Source organism: Oenanthe melanoleuca, unplaced genomic scaffold (genome assembly GCF_029582105.1).
Source record: "Oenanthe melanoleuca isolate GR-GAL-2019-014 unplaced genomic scaffold, OMel1.0 S118, whole genome shotgun sequence".
NCBI classification, from domain to species: domain Eukaryota; kingdom Metazoa; phylum Chordata; class Aves; order Passeriformes; family Muscicapidae; genus Oenanthe; species Oenanthe melanoleuca.
Window position 1 is genome coordinate 26,199 of NW_026612767.1, and position 23,795 is coordinate 49,993.

Genomic DNA, 23,795 nt, shown 5'->3' on the forward strand with positions numbered 1-23,795 from the left:
ATTGATTGGGATGACAACTTTGAACATAAATCATTAATGTCTGGGAAAGAGAGAGGGAGGGAAAAAAAGCAACACACACTCGATAGTTTTCCATAAATCTGCCGTTCATCCCTGCATACGTGATCCAGAGGAGAGACAGTGGGAACAGTTTTCCTCTGCAGCCTGATGTGTGTTGCCATTGCTGCCTGAACCATTTATCCCAGAACATGTTGCCGTATTCTGCAGAAAATGGATCACATCACCAGCAGTGCTGTTGTGCTGGAGCCTGTCTTTGTAGATGTGAGCCAAGGTCAGAAGTCTGCCCGGGGGAAGGTCTTGGGTTCTCTCATTCCCACAGACCTTGCATCTCTAGCAGCATTTCAGACCTGGGCCCAGGAAGGAGTAAAAGTGCAGTTCTTGGGAGCTATTATCCCTCTCACTCCTTTAATTGCCACCAGGGATTGTTTCAATGTTTTGAATTAAGCATTTTTTTTTCATTTATGATCTTAATTTCATGTAAAAAGAAGGTGTTCAGGTCAGTTCATAGCAAATGTCCATGAGCTATCAATGAACAAGCATGCAGGGGGTAGTAGTCATTCAAAACTGCTTTCATGGAAGTTTTTCTCAGCAAAACAGGATGCAAATAGCTCAGAGAGAGTGGAAATCCATGAGATGCTTGTACCATTTTCCTCTGTGCCTTTGCCCCTGCACAAAGTTCATCCAGATGAGTCAGATTATCAGTTCAGATGGCAAGAAAATAAACAGTGTCTGTCAAAGGTTAGCAATAATGCAAGTATTGTGAGCAGCTGATGTTTGAAGTGTAAATAGTTTAGCAGCAGTCTGTATTGGTACCTAGGGAAACCTGAAAGCTGCCTTATGGGGGGCAGAAGTGAAAGAAATGACATTCCCTTGCAGAAAGCATAGCTCTGATCCTCCTGTTCTCCACTTGCAGCCGAGCTCACCTCCGCCTGTGTCTAGAACGTTTAAAAGTTCTGATACCGCTTGGACCAGACTGCACCCGGCACACCACGCTTGGGCTGCTCAACAAAGCCAAAGCACATATCAAGGTAAGAGCTGCCTGTCCCTGCTGCTTTCAGCCTGGGCTTTGGGAAGTGCAATGCAATTGCTCATCCTTGATGCCTAGAGTTAACTCTGTTGAAGGAAACGTAACACTGTTAATAAATAAATAAATAAATAAAAACAAGCAAGCCTTGCCCCCTTGGTTAATCATTTATCATTGCCACAAGCCACATTGTTGGAAGAGTCCATCATGAACTCCTTAGCTGCAAATATGATGGATTTGAAGAGCAAGGATCTTGTTCTGTATTGTGATCGTTTGTTGATAGCTGCATCTCTTTAAAGAAAAACATACCTACTGTTGAGTGACTGCATTTTGGTGGGAAATGCAGCTTTTCTTCTGGTGTGCTACTGAGTTTCCACTGCTGAAGCATTAGCACAAACCACAAGAGTGTGAGACAGGTTTGGCTTGCTGGAGCTCCGTGTGTGAGCCTTCCAGCTAGCCGAGTGCTCTTCTAGCTCCACTTTTGGCAAAGTGAGACATGAAAAGAAAATGCAGCATTGTCAGTATCTGGGAGAGGCTGAAATACTTCGTTGCAGGTCAGGATATAGAGAGGGAAGATCGGTGATGAGGGAGGCAAAGTGCTGCCAAAGGAACAGAGTTAGCCTGAAATGACTCCTCCTTATGCAACGTGCTTGTTGTAGGAAACAAAGAACAGTGCCCTGGTAGATTTCCCAGCTGTGATCAAAGAAATCTGTAGTAGGTTATGTAAATCACTCACTGAATAGAAAACTGTTTCTGAGAAATCCTTCTAAACCATGCAGTAAGGAGCACAGAGCTCCCAGGGCACGTTTTTGTGTTGGAGCAGCTTGTAACAAGCCCTGGAGAGCCTTGGCTTGGGGGTGTGAGGCCCCTGCGTGGACAGAGGCAGTAATGCAGGTGTCGGAGCCCGGGTGGAATGACCCACAAACTGCTGCAATTCACAGCGTTTCCCCTGGAGAGCTCAGTCCTCAGAGACTCTTTGTACTAATGGGTATGATTTATCAGGACCTCAGAGGTGGAAAGATGTGGGAAGAAGGCTTTGTGCTTGGAGACTGCGAGGCAGCTTGGTTCAGGGCACTTGCAGCTTGAATCCTTCTGGGACTGGGAAGGTCTAAGCAAGGCAGGTGGCAGGGCAGTGGAGGTGGGAGGGAAGGAGAAAAGGGTAAAACTAATCATTGAATTATATTTGATCATGTCAGAAACTTGAAGAGGCTGAGAGGAGAAGCCAACACCAGCTTGAGAACCTGGAACGAGAACAAAGATTCCTAAAGAGAAGACTGGAACAACTACAGGGTCCTCAGGAGATAGAGCGAATACGAATGGACAGCATCGGATCTACCATTTCCTCGGATCACTCGGACTCGGAGCGAGGTGGGTGTTGCTGAGCCAGCATGGATGGAATTGTCAGGACTCTGAAGTGAGAGAATGAGATTCATCCATGCCTTATCTCTCAGCTTCCCCTTCTCATGGCCTTTGATGTTTAGGTTGCTGATTCTGCTCACACACAAGCACGTACACACACATACATATGGAGAGTTTAGTATTTTGCATGAGTTCTAGGTCTGGAAGAAGTATTGTTGCTGCCAACTTCATCTGATTTCTGTGTCATTGAAAGTGATGGTAAAGTTTCAGATGCTCATTGTGATTTTTGGTCTGCTGAATCTCTTGGCAACACAAAGAGGAAAACATAAGAAGTTATTAATGAGACTGGAACTGATGTTTCACACACCTACCCCCTCACTCCCTTACCAAACTTCCCATGGAGTTCATCTCCTCAGTCAAAACTGGCTAGAGATATCTGAATGGCTAACTGAATTAAGATAAGTTCCTTTTTAAAAATATCCCGGCAGTGGAGAGAACATTAAGCATAATAGATGGTTTGGTATTTACTGACAGACAAAAAGATGCTTCATAGTTCAGGTGTGAGTCTGTAGTTTAAAACAAAAATTCTTTGGAAAATTCCCAAGCAGTATGGGAACCAAGATACATGGTTAATTAGATCTTTGCTTTTTAAGTCTTTCTTAAAAACAAGATGTCTGTTCCAAAAGCCACTGAGCATGTATGAGAGTAACCCAGATTCCCATGGTAATGCATTGTAATTGTGTGTGGTCTTTGCTTTGGAAATATAGTGTCAAGAAATTAGCATGTTTATGGTTAACTTCATGCTCCATTTTCTCTCTAGAACTCAATTTTGCACTCATATGTTTCTTCTTTTTTTCTAACACTGGGGTATTAGAGATCCAAAGAAAGAGGTAGTAGGACAAGATCAGTGTGTGAGGTGGCCCAACTATGCTGATGGTGTGGCTGGCATGTGGAGGAGTGAAACTCCTTTGCTAAATCCCTACAAAGAACTCCAAGCTGATATTAGTCTTTTTATAAATCAAGACCACAGCCCACCCCATTCCAGAGGGAGCACTGAAAGTCTCCCTGCCAGATGACCACTTCATTCCCTGTGTAGTGTGAAGGGGGCAGTTGGGTGTGTGGTGCTAACCTGTGTGCATTTCTCTCATTTCCCTTTCTAGAAGAGATTGAAGTGGACGTTGAAAGCACAGAGTTCTCCCATGGAGAAGTGGACAATATCAGCACAACCAGCATCAGTGACATTGATGATCACAGCAGCTTGCAGAGTATTGGGAGTGATGAGGGTTACTCCAGCGCCAGTGTCAAGCTTTCATTTGCTTCCTAGAACCAAGTGAGACAACAGTGCAGGGTGAATGATTTCACTGGGGTGATCAAACTGGGTCCTAGATGCCAGTATCCTCTTTCAGAATTGACATGTTGACAGCTAGGCCTGGACAGACCTGTATATAAAGCTTTTTGGGTAAAGGAAGCCTCCCCAGAAACCCGTATTTGTTCATTTGGTCATGTTACCAATCCAAATTTCTGCTGGCAAAAAGTTAGTCCCTTTGCAGTCAATGAAATCCGTTTGTTTCTGTGGGACCTGGATCTAGACCTTAGTGATGAAACACTTTGTTTTGAATTTATTTGAAATTGTTTGAAAGAGGATACTAGAGACTCATCCCTCTCTTTCTGTCATGAAATCTGAGAAATGTCAAAATTTCTTACACTTCATTCAGGTTGAACATCCTAATTTAGGCCCTTCTGAAGAGCTTTTGTGGTCCTAAAAGGCCTGTATCCTACAGTTTATCACAATCTAATGCTGTCATAAAGTACTAGGAAATCTAAGAAGGCTTACGTAGCCTAGGAATAACAGTGACAATAATGATTAAGGTCTCATTCTGTGCCCAGAGGGAGAGGGGCAGTGATGTTCAGGGGAGAACACCATTCAACTCAGCTTTCTGTTGGACATCATTTAGAGAGTGAGTACCTCTGCAGCGTGGCTGGAGCGAGAGGTGCACACCTGTAACGTACCAGCACAGGGTGGGCTGTCACACCCGGGCTGTGCCAGCGCCAGCAGGTCCCCGGGAGATGTGTGCCCCTCGCAGGCACACGGCCAGCTGAGGGCAGAGCGAAACCAGCACTGAGAGCTGACACACCAGACAGTCATGCCCAGACACTGAGCCACTATGACCTTTTTATTTGAAGCGATTTTTTGATAAAACATTTGTAAATGTGTTGGGAGGGAAAACACCCCAAGTCTGATGCATCTTTTTAGAGCTTGTCCATATGAAACCTTAGATGTCTTTTATATGAATTTATGCCATGAAAAGATCTCTGTTTTGATGAAGCACTTGACCCAATGAAATGCAAAGATCCTTTTTTTGCCATGCACACAATGGATGAAGGCTGTGCTAAGCTGGAAGAGGCCAAGTTTGTTGGGGGTTTCTTCAGTTTTCTTTTTAGAATCATTCCCTTTGCTGACTTTTGAAGTTCCAGTCCAGTAGTTAACCTAGTTAAGCTCAGCACGTCTCTCATGTTAATGTAACGTTTTGACTGCACGTCCTGTTCCCAAGGGCCTTGCCATCTTATCTGTGCAGGTGCTGTTAAGAGCTGTTATAGCGAATGTTTTCTAATTTTCTCCAAGACAAGCATTCTAACCTGCACTTTGAGGGCTTTGCTTTTTTATTTTTGTCTTTTTAATGGCCAGGATTATTTTGTTTTCCAAGTTTTAAAAACCTTAATAGAGTCTTCACCTATGGCATTGTTTGAAACTTTGTATATCCTTAAGTAATTTAATTACCCTTCATTACTAAGAAAAAAAAAGAGGAAAAAATGCTTTATAAAATTCATAACTTATTGCTGATTTCAATGGGTTGTTAATTTCAGTTCTTTAGATTTTATTTTATTGTTTTAGATAGGGTTGGGTAAAAAGAGGTAAAATAAAGTGAAAAATTAAAGACAACCATATTTAGCAGTGCAGTGGAATTGTGTTTAAATGTTAGCATATGGTCCCCATTAAAGTAGCACTTTAACGCCATTAAACATTTCTGTATCTGAAATGAGTTGTGTTCTTCCATCTTGGTCATTCCTGTCACTTCAGCCAACTGCTGTTCTTCTTGTGCCCTTTGGGCCCATGGTGACATCCTGACTGAGTCTCATGTAGACTTTTACACTGTGATAAGTTGCCTGTGTTTAAATATTCTGATGTTTCCCCCACTCTCCAAAACGTGTCATTCCCTGTAAGAGACACAACACACATGCTTGAGTAGAGAAATAATCTTTCCATGGCTGTAATGAATTATTTCAGTCTGGTTTGGGTTTTTTTAAATTAATTTGCTTACTAAGTTTGCATCTGGTTGCAGTTGTTAAATGTGTTTTCACTTGTGTGCATGTAATCCAGTGTCTCAGTCCATCTGTTCTTTTTTCTGGGAGGTTACCTGGCAGGAGCAAGAGTCTGCCACAGACTGAGTTAAGCTCTAGGTTACAAATGGAGCCCAAGGGCTTTGAAAGAAGAATTGCTGATTGGATTTATGTTTGGAGTCCATATGATCTCTGGATGACATGAGGCTTGGAACAGTCTGTAAAGTGGTGAAAAGTAGGAAACTTCATTTCTAGCATGACTTTATTTATTTCTTCATTATTATTCTCCTTGGTAGTGTTGACCACTGGCAATGCTGGTGCTGAGCAGTTGGATACCAGTGGGATTTATATAATTAGGAGCCCTTTTCCATAGCTGTCCCAGCATCTCCTCTTTCCTGTTACTCCTGTTTGTGTTAAATGCCCACTTGGCAAAGCAATACCACAGGTGAGAAGCACTGAAGTTCAGGGGATGGAGAATGGCCATGTTCTCCTAGTTGGTATAAAACAGTGACATGTCTATGGTTGGAATAAATGCATTTGAAATGTTTGTTTGTGATACTCTGGGGCAGTTTGGTATCTCCTACTTTTTCTACAGTTGTGGTCTCAAAGGGGTCCTAATCTCAAGTGCAGGTAAATGGGGGAAATGTCACAGGGGATGAACTTCCACCACCAGCCACCTGCCTGACTGCTCAGCCAACAGCAATGGTCCAGCCAAGAGGAGGTCCAGGAAAAAAACAAACTAAGAGCCTTTCTAATAACTCCAAAGACTTGGGGTTGGTTTCTCTGGTGCTGGTGGGTTCTTTGTAGCAGATCCTAGCAGATTTCATCTAGAGTTTTGACCATTTCTTATGTGATGGAAGCATTGATGGTCTTTTAAAGTTGTCCTGCCCTGTTTTATTTCTGCATTGTTTCAATTGCCATCCTCCTCAAATCTCCCTTCACTGGTCTGGTCTCTCACTCTGCAGTGTTCCAATTTTTGGAGAAGTTGCTATAATTTTACAAGAATATGGTGACTCTTCCTGTAAAAGCAGAATTGGATGTGCTTTCCTGAGGCATGTAGTAAGCACACACGCACGCACAGCTCCCTCATAAGCTCATTCTGTCAAGTTCTCCCTCTGTAAATTAGATCCCCAGTGGGTCTCTTTGCTACAGACAAACCCATTAAAAAGACCATCCAGCATTTTCCTTCTTTTGACACAAGTGTATTATGGAGTGTCATCTCGTGTCTGCAGACAAGGTGGAGATGACTATCTGGCTGCATTTGTCACGGTTATCCTGTGGCGAGTTGTCACTTGAAGGTCATTTTAATGTCTGTTCCATTAGCAGCATGTCAGTGACGAAGGTGGTCTCACATCTGTCTGTCTCAAGAAATCTGTAGGTCAATAGAAAGCGGGTTAACTAGACAGACTTACCATTTTCTGGGCTTTGTGACTGTGTTTTCCTTTTGTCTGTTTGCTTGTTTGCTACCTTCTGCTTGTGAGCTCCAGTCTCCTGCTTTTCTACTTTGTTCTCTTGTACTTGCTGTTCCCTGTTTGTTGTATTGCCCTGTTGGAATGGATGACACATTTGGCTTCAGTGGAAGTGGGATCCATTGAGTGCTCTAACTGGAGATAGTCATTCTGCTTCCTCCCCGCCCAGGATCAAAAGCTTTTCTTGTGGCATTTTTTTTCTGACACCAAACATGCATCATTGGGGAGAGAAATCAGGATCACTTCCTGGAAGAGAACGGTAAAAGCAGGACTTTGTTCTGAGGTTAGGGAGGTGATAATAATGAAAAATTACGTAAAAGCAGAATGAAGTCCTATGTTTTTTCCTGGAGCTTTCTCCCATAGACAGATTGTCCAGGGAGTGAGAAATTCCGTGACTTGATAGTGACTGAAAGTCCTCTGCATCAGCAGTGCAATCTGAATTGTCCTGTGGGATCCTCAGGGAAGAGGAGTGTGTCCTTCTGCCCCTCTGTTCCCCAGTCTGCACAAAGTACCTAGAAAACACTGATGTGCTGTCATCTTCTTGAAATGTGCCAACAAATCTGAGTGACCTTTGGGAGAATGAATACAGGAGAGTGGTATCTGCAAAGACAATGTTTTCCTTTTACTGAAAGGCAGGTTGTTTAACTGGGAATAATACACCACCTCTGACCTCTGCTTCTCTGCTCATTTCCTCCTCCAAAGAGGACTGATCTGTTTAGTTGTTAGGCAGAGACAGGAACAAGGAGTCTGTGGGCATTGGTACTGTGGCTGTGGTACCTAATACCTTCTATGGAGGGGTGCTGCTAAAACTAAAGTTGTCTCACAACGTGCATCTGTTGAGATCCCTTCAAAAATGTCAGCTCAGGGATTGCTGAGCAGCCTCTGAGAAGGGTGGGTGTGTCCCTCCAGGTGTGGGCTTGTACAGCTGGACAATTGAGTCACACAGTGCTGCTGGCCTGGCTGATGCAGGTCAAAGGTGTAAAATGTCATTTCTTTTGGGAAAGATCTTCAACATTAACCATGCTGTAAAAGCTGTGGGTAGCAATTTATTTTTATTACACTGGAAAAAATCAGCTCCTTGGTTTGTAGTACCCCAGTGAGGCCTGGAGCAAGTAGTGGGGTGAGCTGGGTAGTTTGGCCTTTAGGAAGTCATTCAACATCTTGCAGACTGCTGTGCTGCAGACATGTGATGAAGCTTTATTTTAATACAGCAAGCATATAACTTCAGCAAGTGTTAATTTGGATCTTGAGGGATGTTGCAGCAAAGCAAAATAAGCCATGAAGGAATTTAAAGCATTTTATGGTGGTTTTAATATTGTGGTTGCTAGTCAAAATGTACACAGGCCTCGGCCATGACTTGGGCTACCAGTGCTCTTGCTAATGCTCCATTCAGCTAAGGTTAGGAAATTCTTTCCATTTAATCCTCTTTCAAAAATATTTCTCAAAACAATTAATTGTTTTTGATCTCCTCCTGAAAGGCTTGATGGGGAAATACAGAAGTTCTTTCCTATCCTAGAGTGGTGGATAACTGTACAAAGTACTATCCATGGCCCCAGGAAATACCAGTTTCAGCAGGTCAGTCAAGCAGGTAAGGTGTAAAATGCAGCATCGCTTATATTCCTCATGAATAATGTCTCTTTGGGAAGTAACAGCACCTTTCAGTCTAGGTGAGAGCAAGACTTTTCCAGTCAGCACCCACTGTGGGAAGGCTTTGCACTTCTCGGCAGACCAAGGAGTCATTGCAAGGTGAGTTCAGCTAGAAAGGGAATTGCTTTACAGAAGGAAACAATGCAAGTGCTCTTGTGTAGCAAGTCCTTCAGCTCAAGACCAGAGCTGGCTTGAGCAAGTGGCACCATCGTCCCAATGCAAGTGTCCCTCCTTATTTGACCATCTAAGTGAAGGTTTTTAGAGCCCAGATAAAGATTGGACAAATTGCAACGCAAAGAGCAGCACCAGCTGCCAGGCAGCAATCCTTCTCTTGGGCCTGGCCCAGGAATGTTTTCTGTAACCTCACTCTTCACATTAACTGTTGCAAGAGAGTGGTTGTTTCTCAAGACCCTGCCACAGCTGCTGCAGGTGAGCAGAACCTCAAGGGGAGGCACAGAAGTTTGCCTTCTAAACATCTGCACTACTACTGAATTGCAGTCCTCTCAGGTGAAGTCCTTTTTTGTATTTACAGACCTGTGAGACCAAGCAGCTGCATAAATAAGGGACAGCTTAAGGGTCAGTGGCTTTAGTGAAGACAAAAGAGAAATTAATTGCCATGACCATGAGAATTTCAGTTTGCTACTGTTGAGACTTCTAACTGACTGGGGCAATCCAAGATCTGAGTCAGGTTTCTACTGTTTTAAAAGGTTTAATTTCCAAAATGGGTTTCAATTTGCACAGGATTGAGGCTGTATTAGATAAAAGTAAAGCCCTATAGGAAATGGTTGAAGAAGAAACAGTCGGCCATTCTGGTCATTTTGCACAGTACCCTTAGACAGGCACAAATCTCTGTTCTCTGACAAATATCTCTTCAATTTCTATAGCTTGGGGGGTTTGACTCTACTTTTACAGCAACTTTCCCTGTCATTTCAGTGTTTTTAAGTACTCTCTGCCCATTGCAGGATTTGTTGGCACTGTGGTAGGTCATTTGTGTGCAAAGGCCCAATGCAGAGCATGAGCTCTCAGGCTTCTTGCTGTGTAGACCAGTTAATAAAACTGGAAAATAAGTTGTTAAAAAAACCCCAACCAACTGAAACACCATCAGCCACATTTCAGGTCAACTTGTATTGTAATTTGTAATAAGGAATTCTTGTGTTTTGGCAATTACCAGCATTGCTTTGCTCGATATTTATTTTTATTACATGAATTTCTCAAGCCACTTTACTAAGGCTGTGTTCCAAAGTCAGATTACAATAATTCACCCATACTGCACATGAGGCAAGAGAATTAAAAAAGCCTGATGTGCTATAGATCAGACCACCCTAGGCACAGTGGTCCCATTGTTTCACTTATTCCAGGTAAGGTGTTTCAGGAAAAAGCCAATCAAAACTTTCAGCACTTCTTTGCAGTGCCCAGCAGAAGAGTTACAGCAAAGCTCATGAGGCAGCTCCTGTTACAAGAGGTGATAGTGAAATACTCAGTGGAAAGGTACAAATGTTGCCAAATTTTTTTAAAAGGTTTAGCTAAAACAACTTGGGCTGGACTGTCCTTTGCAGGGAAGGCTCACACGCCCATTGTGTTCTGACGACTCACTCTACTGCTCTCCAGGGCTACTGAACAAATAAATAGCCCTGGGATGGTCTACTGATTGTATTTATTACATTAAAGATAAGCAGATGTAGTGCATGTCAAGTATTGGATTAAGCCTTGTTTTTATTTTCTATTAAAAGAACAGGTGGAGCTCAGAATAGGCTTCCTGAAAACTCCAGTTGTGCCTGCTTTAATATGTGTTATTTCTGACTTCATGATGCTCCTTTTGGATAAGTGAAAGGGACACTGTATCACAGCCACCTGTGAAAGACATCAGGTGGCCTTCCTCAGCACTGAGCTGTCAGTGTGGCATGACTGTCACCTAGTTAATGTCACTGCTACAGGCTGCAGTACAAATTCCCTTTCTTAAAAGCGGATTCTTTGAGATGTTTTCTATGCAAAAGAAAATTTAAGCCCCCTGGTGCCAGTGAAGATGAGGAATTACACAACACCTACTTCATCTTGCAGTGAGTGTGCTGTACTTCAGAGTCACTTCTGAATATTACATTGTCCAGCAGATTCTGCTGTACTTTCCCCTGTCCTGATGATTTACCCTTATCCTCCCCCAATGAATAATTCCACTTCACCAAACATATCCAGCAGATTTTAAACACTTTATTTAATAAAAGTTAAACATACAAAACTGAAATTAACACACTTTGTATTCATAAAAATCACCTTCTCCCATTATAGGGAGAACCTTTTTCTATGTATGGATTCTAAACTACTGCTTGTAGAGTTTAGCTTGAGTTGTGACTCAGGTAACTGATGGACATTTCCACCAATCAGTGCATCAACAATTGCTGACGTGACCTGATCTAGTTAACAAATTACAAAATGAGCTACATTAACATAATATACAGGGAAATAATGGTCAGGGTTAATGGACAAGACACACATTTTATTTAATGGGGGAAATAGCTGATGTACTCTTGTCCATTAACTCAGCCCTAGATTTTACAAAAATAATATCTACATTGTATACAGGGCTACCCATTAAGTTCTTTAAACACATTACGGGTTCAGAGGTGGCATCACTACCGTAAGTGCAAGACAAGGAACAGAGGAAAGCAAATCACAGAGTACAAAAAAGCAAGAGCTTTTACACGTGGATTCCTGAAGAAAACTGAAGGGGCTCAGCAGCACTGTAATACAGCTGAAGGTACAATGGACACTAGGGCCAGTCAGTTATGTGAGGACAGAAATTCCCAACTAACCTTTACTCACTCACACCTAAGTGGGATCTAGGCATTCGTATCTGCTGTGCTTCTCCTTGTCTGGATGGAGCCCAGGCACAGACTGTCACTGCTGTGCTGTACCAACACCTACAAGATCTACAGGGGAGGACAGGACAGCTCCCTTCCACAGCACAGCCAGTGACACCCCAGCTCTGATCCCTGGGGATGGGTGGCGACTCTTACATACAGTTCCTTATCCTATGGTTTTCTGGTTACATTTCATTAACTTCCTATTATAATTTCATAAGTATTTTTAAAACAAACGAACAAACAAAAAAAAACAACCAACAAGAAACAGCATCTCCTCTGCTTAAATTCAAGCGCAAGAAATTTGGACTGGAATTAAGTCAAATTTATTGTTTCTAGAATGTAAGCGATCATTTGTAATAAAGATCCAATCAGCCCTGTTCTGCCCTCATTTACAGCTGTACAAATCAATCTGCAGTGGATTTGTAAGGGAGTTATTTAAACTTCCTTAGCAATTCCATGTGACATGTAAGCTCTCTCCCAGAGCTGCAGCAGCTCTGTAATACTGAGCATGTCATAGACAGCACTGTGACTACAGAAACCAGGGAGGCTCTTAAGGTGCCATTTTTATACCACCACTTTTTTAAAAGAAATAAAAAAAACCTTCACTACTGGTATGAATGAAAGATTCAAAGCTGCAAACAAATACTGCTTTGAAAGTAACAAGCAACAGCAGTTCATGCTGAAGTTACCTGCTACAAAAAGTTTAATGGTTGGGGGGTTCAAATCAATAGCTGGAGATTTAAGGCTCAAATCAGCTAAAGCCAAAGTGATGGTGACAAAATGGACTATTCACTATGTGCCAACAAATAATTTACTTTTAGAAAAATATAATGATAAAAAGGTAAGTGTAAAGCCCTGCAGAGATGAAGTTCCACCTTTTTCACCTGTTACTGAGGCATCAGATGCCTGACATTATATTTAGAGGTATCTTGATACTGTGTCATAGGTTTGTCTGCAATTCCACATGTTCCAACGCCAACCTTGCCAGTTACACTCTCAGGAGAAGCAAAAATACTCCTTTTCACCTGGAAATAAAACAGAAAACACCACTGCTGAATAATTACTAGCTGGACTTTACAAAGAAGAAAAAACAAGCAATCAATACCATGTGAAGTGCTTCAAGATTCTCAACTTTTGCCCTACAGATGGGTACATTTGTGATGCCTTGTCACTGAGTGAAGCAATGGGCTGAGAACTTCTGGCACCTCAGTACCAGATGTGATTGTGGTACTGAGGATCTCAGGTCAGGCCAATAATGAATAAAATTAATCTCTCATAATGGCATCTCTAATAATTGCTCAAAAGGAAGACTGAAGTTTTACCACTCTATCTGGCAGCTCTTGGTCAAGCCAGGACAGAAATGGAATAAGGTTTAATGTCCTTGCTACCTTTTCTGTTCTACACTTGCTGTTCCAGGGCACGTCCCCAGCACTGTGTGCTGGGTCACAAATACAGCAAGAAGCCAGACTTGGAGGTTTAAAGGGGCCCTCAGGTTCTTGGCTCCAACAAACATCTGGCAACTAATGCAAGCCCAGCTATCCCAGCCAAGTGCAAGCTCACCCTCTTAGCAGCAGCACTCCTCCAAAACAATCCAGTAAAAAACCAGGCATTTGAAGTGCACAAAATACAAAAATGCACACTTCAGAATCTCAAAGACACCCGAATTCCCATGTTACATCCCATTAAAAACCACGTCCTTTCTCCCAGGGTACTGCACAGAAGTCTATGTCCTGTTGCTACTCACATACTGACAAAAGTAAACAAACCTGGCCTTTTTTGTTTTTAGAATAGGCTCTGTTGTTAAACTGTTGCCACTTGACTTTCTGGTCTTCTCTTTCCTGTTCAAGTTCTTTAATTCTCTGAGCTTTTTTCAAAGCTTTCTTCTTTTTATACTCTCGTTGCTGGGCTATCATCTCTTTTCTGAAGAAAAGGAGAAAAACAAAAAACAAATGTCACATTTTATGTTTGCGCCACTTCCTGTAACAAACTAAAATCTGTCTGTAAAACAGACGACTATTAGTTTTCCAGAAGTAAATTACAGAAATAAAGCTTGTAAATATTCACCATTTCTAGGAGGTAAAAAAAAAAAACCCAAAACTCAAAAACCTAAAATCCAAACTGAATCTTTCCATTAATAAGCATTACCTTATTTATTTATGTATCTGGTATAACAACAGCCACCAGCAAACCTGAGGAGCCCATGCCAAACAGAGCAACCCATGGGATTGGGTGCAGTTCATCAGCATTTCAACATTTCAGAAGCATCTCAGGTTTGGAAAATGTAAATAACCCATTGCAGTGAAAAGCCCAAACTTTTTTGGAGGAGGACTCTGATGCTACCAATTATTGAATAGGGATGGAAGGAAAAGGATAAAGATTACTTCAGTGAAGAGAAGGAAGCTGAAGGGGTTGTGGCTCTGCCACAATGCAGCACCCTCAGAACAACCTTTTAGGGAAGGGATCACTGACAAAAACACTGAAGAATCATACCTTATTTTTCTTCCAAAGCCAAAAATAAAAGTTTTCAGCCCTTATAAATACCCTCCTGTGTTAGACACAGCAAGATACTAAATAAATATAAATTTTAAATAAAAACAAACCAATAAACTACCTATTTAATTAACCAATTTTTATAGCTGAGGGAGAAAAAGAAAAAAACAACTAACTGACAGTGCAGCATTCAGATTTCTGTCTGTGTATTACTTACTTGGACATGGGTTTGTTGCCACTGTCCTCTTTTGCTTTCCTTCCCTCTTCCACAGGCTTCAGGTTGAACAGAGGTGTGACTTCAGCATTGCCATATCCAGCAAATGTAACCGCAGCTGTTCCGTTCTCCTCATCTATTTCTTCAATCTCAGCTTCGTAACACCTGTAAAGATATCATGGCTGTAAGCATGTGAGTAAAGCTTTAATACTCAGCCCTTCAACACCTACATCAACCAGCTAATGCCACTAAGAGAAAAATTTGCAGATGCCAGCCTTCAGTTCCAGCGGCAATACACAAATCAAACCAAGATATTCTTGTCTTAAAGTCAAAGGGACACAGATACAAAGACTGGAATCTGTTGTATTTGACCTTTAGCTTCAACAAGCAATGCCCTCACAGCTATCACAACTAATGATTAATGCTGGGGCCAATCTAATCAGCTATCCTGATTTGGTTTTAGTTCTGGCCAGTCATGGGATAGAAAAAAAATATTCTGCTTTTACAGAATTCACTAAGGAGTTTTAGAAAACGTCAGCTCAGAAGTGCAAAGTTTTGGTTTTTTCTCCATAGAACAAAGAATTAAAAACGGAAGCTTTCAAAACATTCCCTTTTCAATACTTTAAAGCTTAAAAGTTTTCTTATTTATTTAAAACAGCAATTTTGAAAATTTCAGTCCATTTCATATTTATGTGTATGGAACACTTTGGTCAAACTAACACCTTAAAATGGGAAAAATAAAAGAGACAAGTGACATTTCCAAAAATATTTAAAATAACTGTGTCTAACTTCAGGGCAAAAGGATGTATCTAGAGCAAACAGGAAAAAAAATGGAACTTTCATAGAAAATATTCCAATTAACATTTACTAAGTTAATTTCTCTCATGTTTTCAGTGGGCCAACATCTTGAGCAGAGTTAGGTGAAAACACACAGAAAACCCAAAAGTCTGGCTGGCTCTTTATGAAACACTGGTCACTTAATAAATACTGCAACAGAAGACGGGTTTTCTGAAAAAAGCAGAACAATTAAGTCGAATAAGATGCACTTCACTGAACACTTTGACACACTCTTGCCCAAGCTCTCATCCTGTAACCAAGGGATCAGACCAAAAAGAATGACCCAATGGTGACCAATGACTAAGAAATTCATTTTTTAAGTTCTAACACAAGAACATACAACTCATTAATAAACAGAAGAACTCTTGACTTTTAGATTAGTTTTCTACTTAAGACATCAGTAGCTATACCAAAATCTTTACATGGTTACTACATTGTTAAGAGAAACAAGTTATTTGAACAATAGAGCCTCTCTCTAAGTGGTAACAATTGCAACATTGGTGCTGAATAAACAGTTTGGTTTTTTTAAAGCTGCAACAATTACATTTGAACCACGGAAAAGTAACTTCTAAATGTTTATTTCAAAGTTCATGAAGTCAGAATGATCTGCTTGGTTCCCAGAACTATACAGGCTAATATATAGGAGACCAAACCCAAATGTTGATTAATTCTATAGTTAATTACATAGTTAGTAATTTTATAGTCAAACCTAGAATTTCCAATTAAAATTTTTAATTAATTTCCAATTAAAAATTTTTAATTAATTTCCAATTAAAAATTTTTAATTAATTTCCAATTAAAAATTTTTAATTAATTTCCAATTAAAAATTTTTAATTAATTTCCAATTAAAAATTTTAAATTAATTTCCAATTAAAAATTTTAAATTAATTTCCAATTAAAAATTTTAAATTAATTTCCAATTAAAAATTTTAAATTAATTTCCAATTAAAAATTTTAAATTAATTTCCAATTAGAGGCCCAAACTGATACAGCAAGAATTTTTCTTCATAGTAATCAGTGCCACATATATATGAATGCAATGACAAATTATGAACTACACATCCTAAAAGCTTTACCAAAAGACTGTCCCTAACTGACCAATTCTTCCAGTCTGCCAATTATTACATCAGCAAATGATAATTTACAAAAGCTACTCTACTGTTATAAGTTATGAAAAAAGGGCATTTTTACAAAATAACCCCCATCTCTTCACTACCTAAAATACTGACCTTTAAGAAACAGTCCACAGTCTTTAATTTCCTAATTTTTTTTTGCCTTTAGTCACCCTGGTCAATTCAAACTGAATGAAAGTCTCTTACCATTGAACTATTGCATGTAACTGTTAGAGAAGTTTTCTACACTTACTGTCCATCCTCACTCCATATGGCCATACACCTATCCCCAACCTTCCATGAGTGACTGGGCAGGGCGGAGGCAGAACTGTCAGAACTTGCAAGAGTTTCTGAAGGTTGTGTTGAAAGGAGATCTTTGGTTAACTCTATGACTTCCTACAAAAGACAAAAAACCCACAAAGAATAATTTTTCAAATTTCTCTTACCAAGCATATTTTTACCCCAAGCTTACTGGTTTTGGTTTGGTTTAAGTTATTGTATTATATTCATTGTTGATGTGTGAATTACACTTGCTTTGGTTTTTTAATAATTTAATTAAGCTCATTAATTGCAATTGTAGATAAAAATACGTATGTCCTCACTGTACTGCTGTAAAGCTGCCCATGCCCTCCTCAAATTTTCAAAAAGAAGCCTATTATTTTTAAATGACATTTCTCTCACTGGCTGAACTGTAGCATCCAGAGTCAGGGTGGCAGAGCACCCTCCAAGCTGTGAAGACCTCTCATTTTGTCAGAAAGCATCCAGGTGCACACAAAAGAACTGGTTTCCTCAAGTCATTTTGATAGAAGCATTTGGGTTTTCTCTAAATTCTCTGACTGAGGTTTCAGGTCAGGCCTTCCCTTGCTAATCCAAGATGACAAAGTAACAAAATTTCCCATTTCCTTTACATATTATTCATTTGCAGGAGATTGCAAAAACCTCTCCCAATTTCCTGTAAATGTTACATTAAAGACTAAGAAATCAAGACTTCTCTTTTTTCACTAGTGTTAAAAGTCAAAGGAGAACAGCACCTAAAGGGCCATGTAAATTTTCTGTATAATGCAAAGAAACTTTGCTGGCCCCAAAGAAGTTCTTTGAGTACCTCAGCATGAACCATCGTCCCTCTCCTAACAAATTTAATTCCAGACAGTGATCAACTGAGGCTTGGTGAAGCCTGAACTTTCCTCCCCATTTCACACCTGACTTCAGCTATGGGCACAAAAAGACTCAGGAAAACACAGTAAAGGAGCTGTTCATCATCCCTTAAGAATCTAGAGGACTGTAAGCACTTCCCAAGTAAGTTAATACAACACAAACTTACATGCACTTTTATCTGATGAACTATACCACTAGCATCAATGGCCTAACAGTCTGTTTATGTTGCAGCATGTTAATGTCTGAATTTCCAACAGCTAATAAAAGTTTTGCTCTTTGCTTTGGAGGAGCTGCTGGTTAATAAGTACTCCAGTGAGCACAAGCAGAAGCAACTGTGAGCACAGGAATGCACAATTCTACTACTTAGCTCACCATTTTCCTAACATCACAGCTGAAGCACAACAGATTTTGATTATCAAGTTACCTAATTTGAGAACATACAGCATTAGCCTAATTTTCCCTCCCAAGTGCAAAATCCCAAACTATTCCTCAACATACAGGTAGCTGTATTCTGCAAATCCAGAAGGCATCATGGCTTAGCACAAGTATCTCTCTAAGCAGGTTAAATACATCATATCAGCCACATGCCACTCCTGAAAGCGTTTCAAGTATTGCAACTACCTGTAACACCAAACTGTTGACTAATTTTGCCTCAGAGATGGCTTATTCTAGAACTTGGATGTGAATAGCTTCAGACAAGTCTACCAAGAATCCTCTGAATTTAATAAAACCCCTTAACACACCAGGCTATTAAAATAACCAAACTTTTGGTAAAAATCTTCATCTGATAACCACATACCATACTGCTCGGCTCACAAGATAGAGGCATTAATTTTAATGCAAGCCATGAGACAATTCTTGAATCTTTAAGAGAAGCAAACATTCCAAGAAAATTTCTGAGCAGGACTTGGACTACCACAGCAGCTCAGTACAGCCAAACAGGTTGAACAACATGGCTGGGTGCCACATCCCCGTGATAAGGGCGTGTGACCACAGGGAACATTACTTAGTTTGCCAAGATTTTTCCTGACCAACTGGTCTTCACAAAACCAGGCAGACCTCTACATTCCAGAGCACAACACCCACAAATCCCATCTCCAATTACAGAAGATGACAGCTGCCATCAATCCTAGAAAAGGTAAGTTTGGTTCTTGGGTGCACAGACACTGTCCTAGAAATGCTTTGGTCAACAGAAAAGTGAAAAGCTAAGTACTTCTAACAATTTCTCCAAGTATTTAATCTTGCTACTCAAGAATAAGCATACAAGATGCATCAGTATTTATAACAGGAAAAAGATGTTTCAATTACATAGTAACCATCTTTTTGAAGAGACAAAAAGTGGTTTCGCTGGGACACTGACGCACCAAACCCACTTTTACAGCTGTTTGCTTAGTTGGCATATATCAAGTCTGCAAAACATTATGTCATTTTCAAGGTGGAACATACGGATAGCAAACCTTTTGGGGACGAAAGTGTAAAGATCTTCCCCATTCTGTGCAGAAAGCTTTTATTAAAAAGTTTGCAAGTTGTCCTTTCACATCAATGATCTCTGCATATCAAAGCCGAGGTCGTGTTGGTATCGGAAATATCATCCCATATGGGTTTTGCTGTGCATTTTAAAAATATAAAAATATACACATGCTTTTAACAGTGTACAACAGAGCACATTCAGATGATCTATAAAGTGCCTTGTGGGCACAAAGCCTTTGCAGTTTAAAAGGAATTCTAAAGATCACTTTTGTTTTGGTTTTGAAGCCCCAATTTATTACTGTTCTTTTCATACAGAGCAGTGGTCACTAAACCTTGCACTGGGTAGTTTTATATATTTTTTACACCTGATGGCTAAAGCAATCCACAACAGAAATGAAGCAGCATCTTGCACTCTCATGACAGATTTTAACAGCACTGCTGGGATTTGCTATATGCCAATGTGGCTTTATATGCACAAGAATCTAAAAGACCACTCACACATTTAGAATTAGGTTGGTGGCCTTCCCGTCACTAAACCACATCCCAAGGACCAGAAATGGGTTTTAGCTGTTAGGAATACACTATGCTCTTGTGACAAATGAAAAACACAACTCTTTTCCCTTCTTATATAGGAACACAATCAAGACTCAGATGCACAGGGAATATAGAACTACACTCCAAAGCTTTTAACACTGCAAATGCATTTAATGAGTAAGCAGGTTCTGGATCAAGTTATTTGAGAACTCAGTAAGAACTTCATGGTAAGCCAAACCCATCAGGCTTCAGCATTAGTAAAAGCAGCAAAAAATAATGACTTTGAGAAATGCTTCAGGGAAAAAAAATTAAAACCCAGTACATAGTAAAGACAGCACTGGCCTATCTTTCAATCTCCGGCCAAAGCTTATAGTAAAAGAGTTTGCTGTATAAATTACTACATGTTTTTTACCTATCCAAAAAAGCAGATTTAAAATAGGACATACTTTGGGTTTTTCCAAACTAAGCCTACCATGACTATATCAAGCTATGTGGAATGAAAACAACTAACCCAGCAAGTGTCTATTTTTGTTGCAGGAAAAATATTTAGGAAAGATACAACACTTGTAAAAGACCCTGATGTTTCACCTACCCTCGAGTTCTCACCTGTAAGTCTTTCTTCAGTTTCAGTAAGTCCTCATTGTCTGCATTGCCAGATAAGGCAGCCTCGACTTGCTGGAGCTGAGCTTTGTAGCTGGCCAACTGCTTAGCAAGGTCTTCTGACATCTACAAGGAACACACACACACATGCAAACCCCACATCAAAACAACAGCCTTGCTACTTTTTAATCACGCCTTGTGGTCCAAGTCTGGTGAAATGGCAACAAAAAAAAAACCAAACAACCCTGTAACTAACATGTTAGAAGCACAGCTCATTAAGTTTCAATGATGAGTATTTGTTCAGTAATTTGACTACAGATACCCGCTCATTTAATTTTTGTGCAGTTCCGGCTGCTCTCAAGACACTTCTGAAGAACAGAAGGCTTAAACACGTGCCTGTGTACGGGGTACAGGCACAGCTTACCGCGTGTGAGCAGCGGGGCCTGGAGCAAGGCTCGCAACTCGCGGCCCTTCAGGAAATGAATGCACGTCCCCAGCAAACACCGCGCAGCGCGGTGTGTGCGCTCCGGCTGCCGCACACCGGGAGCTCAGCACCGAAACCCTCTGCGGCACCGGGAACCGGCCCCTCCCGGGGCTCCCCGCGCGCCCGGGGCGGGCGGAGCAGCGCGGGAGAACAGCCGGGCCTGGGAAGGGCCGCGCCAGCGCCCAGGCCCAGGCCAGGCCGAGGCGGGCCCGGCGCGGGCCCGGCGCGGCCCCGGCTCGCTCAGAGCAGACAGGGGCTCAGCCGCGGGGCCGGTAGGGCGCTCCCGGCGCTCTCACCTCGGCGGTGCGGGGTGCGGGCCGTGCCCGGGCCGGGGGCTCCGCTCGGGGTCCCGTCAGGCCGCGGCCGCAGCGCTCCGGCTCCTTCCGCCGCCGCAGTCGGGGGTGGGGGGGAGTGCGGGGCGGGGCCTCGGCCGGCGCGCGCCGGCGCTCGCGAGAGCGGTCACGTGAGCTACCGGCCCGCCAGCGCCTCACGCGGCCCCAGGGTCACGTGGCGGCCGCCCCGCCCACAGCCCCTGAGGGGCGGAGCCGCGGCTGAGGGGAGGGGACGGAGGCCGGGGTGGGTCGGGAAAGAGAGTTCGCGGTTCCGTCCCATCCGAACCCTACTGTGCCTCTTAGCTCGAGGAACGGCGACAATTTGTGCTGTCAGATGTGGGTCGGGACCGGGAGTTCGCGGTTCCGTCCCATCCGAACCCTGCTGTGAGCCTTATCTCGAGGAACTGCGGCAGATTTGTGCTGTCTGAGCACACGCTGCTGTGGGGAACCACGAGTCCCTGACCCTGCAAACTCCAGGCAGTTTGCTCACTCACATCTTTGTTCCTGACCATATCAAATACAGCAACATCCTCTGTCTACATGCATGATCATCAGAACCATGTGAAACTTACTACCGAACAATTTAGAAGAGAGTCAGTTTCAATATTTGTCCTGCAACGAAGGGGAGGAAACTGAGGGGGAAAGCTCTGTGGCTTCTTCGAGCCTGTCACAGGAAGAAATATATATTTCTGGTGCAAAGCCAGTGATTAATTTGGCTGTGAGCCTATGAGCCAGGCAAATTAAGCAGATGCCCCAAAATTTTCTTCATATTAGCAGGAGGATCAGTGTCTCCTGCAAACATCCTGTCCCTCATGGGCACAGGCACATGGTGCTGCACAGGAAGCTGACTTTGCTCATTGGATTTGTTTATTATGTATTATGAGGAAAATATATCTACTGTGTTCTATGACACTTGGTGTATGTCCTCAGAGGACATCCTGACCCAGAATGAAACACATTTCTGTATGTTAGTGTATGATTTCATAATTAAAATATAGAAGTTACTGGTCACTGTTCAGAGACGATTGATGAGGCCAAGTGTAACAATGAAAATAGCAACAGCAACTTTTTGGTATTTTCATTATTATGCAGTAATAAACTAAAAATAGTTAAGGAAACATTTTCTAATAAGATTTTATAAGATCGTTGAAATACATATTTTTTTTTTAATAGAGAGCAATTAGAAAAATTTTGTGAGCATACCTATCAGTTAGAATGGGCATTGATATGATCAGTTTCAACTTCACATTTCAGGACAAGAAATCTGTGCAGTATCTGTAGGATCAAAGTGACAGAGAGGGACTGAGAAGTTATCCACTGTCCAGCTATCTCCAAAGGCAGCAACAGCAAAAAGAAGGACACTTCTGTGGTTGCATCAGCAAGAGCAAGCATAAAGATGCATTTTGTTTCTATAAAAGGTTTGGTGAGAGTTAATATTGAAGTAGTTATATGCTTATATAGTAGAGTATGTAGTTTATAGTAGAGTGTGGAGACATCTAAGAAGAGCCACCAATATTATAAGATATGTATGTTATATATAGGAAGACAACCAGATCTTGAAACTACTGATCTTTAATTCGTACAAATTTAAAATTCTCATTAATTGCATCCTTAAAATTGGATTTATTTTCACCCAAAAATAGACACCTTTTTTCTGTATTTGACTAGAGAAGCTCTTTTATATCATATTGAGGAAAAACAGTGTATGGAGGACATCTTCCTGCTGTCTTACAGATTACACTTTAAAAAAAATATATTTTCTAGTTCATTAAATGTTTGCTGCTTGGATGGATACATATATAGCAGCACATTAGCATTACTGATATCAATATATATAACTTAGCAACAGGAAAAAAAAAGAAGAGGCTCTGGAGCGTCCCGCAGCCACGCCTGGCTTGTCCAGGAGGTGGTAGTGGTGCTGCGCAAGACGTCTGCATCGCCAGCCGCATTTAACCGGCTGCTCGGGAAACAGCTCTGCTACAGGTCCACAGTCCTTTTTCACATCCCACAATGTTCGTTTTTACAGTTTGCTGTGTGATTTTTATGGCTAGATAACGGGAAAATATATAGGAAGTTGTTTTTGAAGGTAACTGGGACTATACGGTGTTTTGAAAGGTGGATGTGCTTTGGTGAATAAGTACACTTAAATCTGCAACATTCCTCATTCCTGAAAGTTAAATCCCGAAGCACTTAAGGATCAGAAATCAGAGTGCTAAGCAGCAACAATGCTGTGAAGATGTTATTATGTCAAAATGATTTAATGTCCTGTTTTTCAGCTTTGTATGGGTGTGTTGTTGTGCTCAGAACAGAGAGAGACCTAGCCACTAGCAAAAAAAACTGGCTTCTGCAAACAAACCGGTCTGTCCTCATGACAGAAATTGCAATCCAAGTCTAGCCAGAATGGAGACACTGGATGTTTTTAGGCTTTTCTGGTAGGCTGCCTGCATGGTAGACATTGCCCTGTCAGTGGGGCAGTACATCAATCTTGAAAGTTATTGGTATTTTAATTTGGATTAAGAAAATATTGTATTAATATTTCAATTTTTAGGGTTGTTTTCCTGAAGGTGCAGGTTTTTTGTTCAGCTGTCCTGTGCCTCTAAGCAAAATTTACTTTATTTTGGGGGAGGAGGTTACCATTTGTCATTACAAGCAGAACTGTCAACTTTGTCCATAGATGCAATTATGCAATATTTCTGATTATGAGGCATTGTATTGTTGTTGCTTCCACAAACTTTATTTCTACAGCTTGCTTTTGTTTGTTTTTTTTTTTCTGCACTGGCTGCTTGAGTCTGGCTGAACTTAGCAGTTCAGCAGTTTGGGTCTTATAAAACCAAGTTATAGAAAGAAATGCT

At 41.4% G+C, this 23,795-nt stretch overlaps 2 protein-coding genes across 2 annotated transcripts in view; one reads left to right on the forward strand and one right to left on the reverse strand.

Annotated features, from left to right (window-relative positions):
• The window catches only part of LOC130266638 (max-interacting protein 1), a gene marked incomplete at its 5' end in the record, with an annotated part of 28,477 nt that extends 23,035 nt beyond the window's left edge, over positions 1-5,442 (forward strand). The window contains 3 exons of the mRNA XM_056515909.1: positions 932-1,046; positions 2,239-2,410; positions 3,562-5,442. Of these exons, the coding sequence (XP_056371884.1) occupies positions 932-1,046; positions 2,239-2,410; positions 3,562-3,725 (451 nt within the window). The remainder of the gene's footprint in view (positions 1-931; positions 1,047-2,238; positions 2,411-3,561) is intronic.
• Positions 5,443-11,041: 5,599 nt separating this feature from the next.
• SMNDC1 (survival motor neuron domain containing 1) lies at positions 11,042-21,031 on the reverse strand. The gene is made up of 6 exons (XM_056515908.1): positions 20,908-21,031; positions 20,134-20,253; positions 16,622-16,764; positions 14,422-14,583; positions 13,481-13,634; positions 11,042-12,739 (listed from the first exon to the last, which is right to left on the reverse strand). The coding sequence occupies exons 2-6, from the start codon at positions 20,251-20,253 to the stop codon at positions 12,602-12,604; spliced, it is 717 nt and encodes a 238-aa protein (XP_056371883.1). The 5' UTR covers positions 20,908-21,031; the 3' UTR covers positions 11,042-12,601.
• Positions 21,032-23,795: the final 2,764 nt, after the last annotated feature.